This window comes from Coptis chinensis, chromosome 8 (assembly GCF_015680905.1).
Source record: "Coptis chinensis isolate HL-2020 chromosome 8, ASM1568090v1, whole genome shotgun sequence".
Taxonomy (NCBI): Eukaryota; Viridiplantae; Streptophyta; class Magnoliopsida; order Ranunculales; family Ranunculaceae; genus Coptis; species Coptis chinensis.
The window spans coordinates 23,945,417-23,951,657 of NC_141463.1; the positions used below are offsets into that span (position 1 = coordinate 23,945,417).

At 35.0% G+C, this 6,241-nt stretch overlaps 1 protein-coding gene across 1 annotated transcript; it reads right to left on the reverse strand.

The window, feature by feature from the left end:
- Positions 1 to 2,767: 2,767 nt before the first annotated feature.
- LOC147480676 (protein FAR1-RELATED SEQUENCE 5-like) lies at positions 2,768 to 3,304 on the reverse strand. Its single transcript, XM_086578714.1, has one exon. The coding sequence runs from the start codon at positions 3,302 to 3,304 to the stop codon at positions 2,768 to 2,770; it is 537 nt and encodes a 178-aa protein (XP_086434840.1).
- Positions 3,305 to 6,241: the final 2,937 nt, after the last annotated feature.

Sequence of the window (6,241 nt, forward strand, 5' to 3'; positions counted from 1 at the left end):
AATTTCAAGGGTAATGTGCATGGGATCTTACTATTGTAAGACAAAAAATAGCAACAATAATCACTAACGAAATAACAGGTTCTCTCAGCTAGTTTATCAGGTCCTTCAAAATGGATATAAAGATTTTCTAATTAGTATTAGGTGCCTAAAGATAAGATATACTTCAAATATACGCATTGCAGCATGCTCCCTCTCATGTTAATAAATTACGGAGGAGTAGTTCACAGTATAACAATCTAACATAGGCGATATTGGATATTCAGTAAATTCAGAGCCAGTGAGTCATTGTTAGACCTGTTTGGGCACTTGCGTACATATAGTTGACGCTTCATACAATCAAGTGCTAGATGTAGCAATGATTCCCAAAAGAAGGCCATTCACTGCAATCAAATGGAATTTATCTCAGAAAATAGACTTGCAATTGAAAGCTTGTTCTACCAATCTTCTTCAACCTCTAGCTAGAAATAGAAAGAACCCACGACAAGCAACAATGGGGATTGATAGTGGCTAATGTTACTGAAAATTGTTTTAGAGTCAACTCTTCATAGGGTCCACAAGACTGCTTACGAACAATATCCCATAAATGTACCTAGAGGTTTAGATCACTGTATGCATGGTAGCAATCACTAATAAGTCTAACATCTATGAAGAGAATAGCAATCCCATTACTAAACATAAGGGATACCTAGCAAATGACATTGCCTATAATCACGAATGGCATAGACTCATGCTAATCCCATTATTAAACACAAAAAGATGGTATAGAACGAGGACGCTACTACAATCGACTAAAACCAGATATAGACTACCGTAGATCTACATTTACAAAAGCGCATCTATCATTTAATGCCATAGCGCTATACTTTTATTTAACTCTAGAGGATGTGTGTGACATATGGGTGTAGCAAACTCATCAATTGGAAGAAAAGAAGGATCATCACTCTTCGTCGATGAGTTTTCTTTTTTAAAGGAGAGTGCTCAACTGACTTAGATCCTTATGCCGCAGACTTACCTAATTAGATTTGATGTCCTTGTCTATTCTTTCCCATGGTTCCTGCATGACACCCCAAGATCAGATATATCTCAACACACACACACACACACACACACAAGTATTTTCAGACATCCATGGTAACCCTCAACCAATAACCAATCATATCAATACTACAATCAAGAAACAGTGCAAGTACAAGAAACGAGTCCTAAAATAGATGTGTACCCAGATGAAAAATCTCACAAATAGTAGTATTATATACTAAGTTATTAACTATTTTATCTATTGAATAAATAAGTAGAATTATATATGTACTAAAATGCAAATATAAGCAGTTGCCTATCGAGAAGTTTACCCTACAAACAGGTGGTATATATTGAGATAAATGTGGTATATGGTGAATATGGATGAATGATAAATAAAGAAATTAACAGTAAAAAAGGGTAAAGAAAATGAATATAACTACTCAATATGCTTTAACCACCTCAGTGCATGTTCCTTCTATATACCACTCGATACAGTACCTACCTTGTGATTGAGGTTTAGGCCATGTACACGTAGTCTTCGTATGCCCTATTTTACTGCAATTTCCACACCTGCTGATTCGAGATCTTCCTTTCCTTTTAGTAGAATTTTCCGTAGCAACAAAACCACATGCACCTATATTAGAACAAAAATTGACAATTATATTGAGCTTTGGAAACCAAAATTGAGCAAATGGCAGTATCTACCACTCGTAGAATGTATCTCCTTTTCTTCGCTCAAATCGGCTGATCGAGCACATTTCCTCACACGTTTTGAGTTTGTATTTGGACTTATTACACACACATAGCATTATAGTTATTAAAAAAAATAGAAATACTAGCAACGCAACATGTTTAAAAATTATAGTTCTTCAAAAATATAGATACTTGTATTGGAAAAACTAAAGTGGTGAACATAACTAGTTACCCCCAATTTCTCGATGTAATTCTGGGCACGTGGGTTTTGTATGCCCAACAACACCACATTCGCCACAACTTTTCTTCCTTGTCTCATTGTTTCCTGTAAGTCTTTTTGGTCGACCCTTAGGTGCTACCTGGGGTGGATCACGAATCAGTTCTAAGTGGGCCGCATCTCCATGAGTATCTGATGGCTCCTCAATAGGAACTTGAGGATTTTCTTCAATAGTTGATGGGATCTCTTTTGACATAAGATAAGAATGTAGGAAATCTTTTAACTCTTCACTAGCTTCTTCAGTTTTGGAGGCCTTCAAACAAATATTCTTGCAAATCGTCATAAGCTCACTGTAACAAATAGTAGAAGTTGCTTCATTATGAACATTAACCGAAGTAACAGTAGGAATAACTATTTTCACATGTCGCGTCCACCTCAATAAAATGCAACTATAGGGTATTTCAATGATGTCTTCATTTTTTAAGACGGAAATTATGTGTCGGCATGGAAAACCAAATGACTCAAATAGACCACAAGAACACTTAGTGTTTTGATCAACAACATTGTATTCCACAATAGACTTGCAGTGCCTATACAAATGACGACGTAAAGTGTAGTAACGAATATTGTCACCTTGATGATCCTTCATTTAATCAACAATGTACAATGCCTCTCGCTACTATTGCATCTTAAACACATTAAATACCGCCTGTGTATGATGGAGCTCACCTGATTTTCATACTCAGTTAGGTGGCTCACAATTACCGGCTTGGTTGTCTTAGTAATAACTTCTTCTTCGTGCTCACGGTGCCGGATCTTCTTAAGTGCTAACTCAATTTATCCATAGAGCTCAACCATTTTTAAACTAGCCTTTACATGAAGTCGTATAACAGAGTTCATGCTTTCACAATGTTGGTTGGTTCTACAACCACCAAAGAATGCCCCTCGAAGATATGCCTCAGCCCACCTCATCCTTTTTTTGTATATCTTCTTCACCCACTCATGGTCATGGACCTGGTGTGCTTCTAACAAATGTTCCCACATTTGGTCAAACTCTTCTTCTGAACATTTCGTAAACATGAGTGAACAAAAGTCCCTTTGAAACCCAGAGACACGAACATTGCCATAACAATTTTTCAGAATGTGCCAAGCATATAAGCGATGTCTAACACTTGGTAAGGTAGCTTTAATAGCCTTGCAAATTGCATGATCACCATCTGTTATGACCGACTTAGGTGCCTTACTGCTCATCGCTCTAAGAAAATGCTCTAACGCCCAAATGTAAAACTGCTCTGACTCACTAGTCATAACTGCAAAACCAAATACAATAGTTTGTCTATGATTGTTCACTCCAGCAAATACGACAATTGGCATTTTGTATTGATTTGTCTGGTATGTTGAATCAAACAATAACACATCACCAAAACAACTGTAATTTGCACGAGACATCGAATCTGCCCAGAACAATCAGACCAACTGGCTAAGTTCATTCAACTCGTATGAGTAGTAAAATTCTAGATCAATCTTTTACTTGTTTTCATGTAGGAAACAAGTGTGCTAGCATCTCCATTCATATAATAAATTTTCCTCATCCTGGTCATAAAATTATACAAATCCTTCTTATAAAACCAACTTTACAAAACTGGCCAGCCCTATAAACAAGGAAATCCATCACTTGACATTGTCTAATGCCCACATCAATTAGACTGTTTGTCAAAGCCGCATCTTCACTGCCTATCTTTATATGTGAGCGACCAAATATCGAACTAGGATAAGGCACAAGTGAATGAGTGTGTTGATAAATGTAAAAACGATAGTTTTACCTACTCTTAACTAGTTATGCTATGAATAAGTAAAACTAAATGAAGTTTATGCTATATGATCAAAGTTCTACTCTCGTGAATCAGAATATAATTAGAGTAGAGAATTCGTTCCACTCCTAGCTCGTTTAAATGTAACGTTTCCTAGTTTATGTAATTCTAACAAAATCAATGAGAGTAATGAAATGAAATTATGCTAAGACGGTGATTTAACTAATTTAGATGTTATGATTTAAACTACAGCAATTCAATACTACGATGTGAATATGGGAAGGAATTAGGGGGATTTGATTTCACTTTGAATTCAACTTAATAAACTAGCATAGATTTGTTGTAATCCTAATCTTTATGTTTTCACAAAAAGATTGGGTTTTTCTAATCCTTAATTACTCATGACAATCTCTGCCAACTAATAATTAGCATGTGAAGCAATTTAAACTCATTCTCACGGCGAATTAACTACGTTCTAGAGTGGAATAGATTATTACAACTATTTCTACGCTAACACAATCAATTTTTCATCAAAGCTTCCTCAAACCCCTCTAATAGAGGTTTTAGCTTCGATTCATCAAACTATCCTTAATAAATGAATAAGAAGAAGACATCTTGAAGAAATGTAAAATTACTTTATTTAATCTAATGAAAAAGAGTCTAATGATTCAAAATTGTATTAAAAACTAAGTATTGACTAATTAATTAAGTCTAATCTAAATTTATGGATAACTAACTATATATAAGAGTGATGTCTTAGTCCTCTTTATATAGAAGAGGGCTAAGTCTACAAATTCGTGCATGGGCTTTGGAGCCATATTTTGGGCCATAAAATCGAGCCCAAAACTTGATTACTTCGGTCCAAAAGTGGTTTCTCTGCTAGAAATTACTATAATAGCCTTTTTGTCCACTTCTGCTCCTCTGATTGGGTCAAGGCTTGGACCATTAGAAAGCTCTTTCCGAGCCGGTCGTTTTGTAATATAGTAGGCCCAATTATGAGATTTGAGTCCAAATATATGGCCTTCAGAAGTTTTGTTGACTTTTATGCGCTATTTCTACCCGCGTTGACTTTGACTTTTTGTCTTTGACCGGGATTTAAAAAGGCTTTTTCTCCTTGAATCTTGGCCTTTAATCATAGAACTTCTTAGCAACTAATATTTTCTCCTTTATCTCGCAAAAGGGACACATTTTTGCACATAATTGACTTTAATGTTTGAAATACATAAAAACACGTAAACAGTACTAACTCTTATTTATTAATCACATAATTGGTCTAAAAGAAATATTGTTAAGGGGTTAAAACTAAACAGCATTTTGCTTGTCCTCAAGCAAATATGAGAAATTAAAATAAGTGGCAAAAAATGGAGTTCTAACTAATCTCGTTTCGCCGAGTGCGATTGCATTGACCATATGCAACAAGGCCTTAAACCACTAGAAATTCCCTAGTGGACGAGTTATAGCCTCGTGAGAGTTTTCCAGTGAAGGTACTCACAAACTTCATCTATACTACAACGACTAAGAAATAAAACTATTGTTTCCTTACTTATTCTCTGATATCTATCCATCTCACTAGCAATGAATACAGAATAATCAAGTCGAAACCTAAGCTAATATATGCATTATAATTAATCATCTACGAATAAACATATATATAATGAACTATGCTATGAAATGTAATAACAGGTCCGTTTCTGAAACATTGGAATAGCGTCCTTAAGTAGGTCCATACATAAATGTCAAGACAAAAACCACTCTGATTTTTCTACTCAAGTTTCTCTCACTCCAGTGTGCGGTGGGCACACTTTATCTTACAATCTCAATGACACACAAGGAAGCCAAAGTCGATCAAACACATCTGTCACTTACTATCACACTAACCTATTCCTAATTGAGCTAGAGGTCTTTATTAGGTGTTGCGGGGATTAGGAGATGGTTTAAGAAGGAAGAAAATGGATATTAAAAAAGAAGAAGTCTGAGATAATAGAGTTTTCAAAATATGTAACTAGAGAAAACCTTGGTCTTACTTTGCTTCTACACTTTGTTTCCATCCTTAGCCATTTTTCTTTTCTTTTTCTTTTGGCTTTTGACTCCTTTGATTCTGTTTTTGGAGTTCTAACTTTTTATTTTATTTTATTATTATTATTATTTTCTTTGGATGGAAACTTTATTTTCTTATTTGAAGCAACTAACAAATTCTTGGTTTCAAAGGTCTTTCTCTTTATTTTTCATTTCATCTCTATTCTCAGACTCATTCAAAGATGGGTAAGCTAATTTTTATTTTTATTTTGTTTTGTAAAAGGATAAATGATTTGCGGTTTATGAAAGGCTAAAGAAAGGCTTAGAGGGACGACTAGCGGAAAATAATTTCATATATGTTTGAATTTCTGGCTATATCAATCTAAAGAGGGCCTAAATTCTCTCTTAGGATGTGGTATAGTAATCAAGCAAGTGGACGTGTGATTTCTCTATTCGGAATTTACTTCTCCCTTGTGTCATTTCT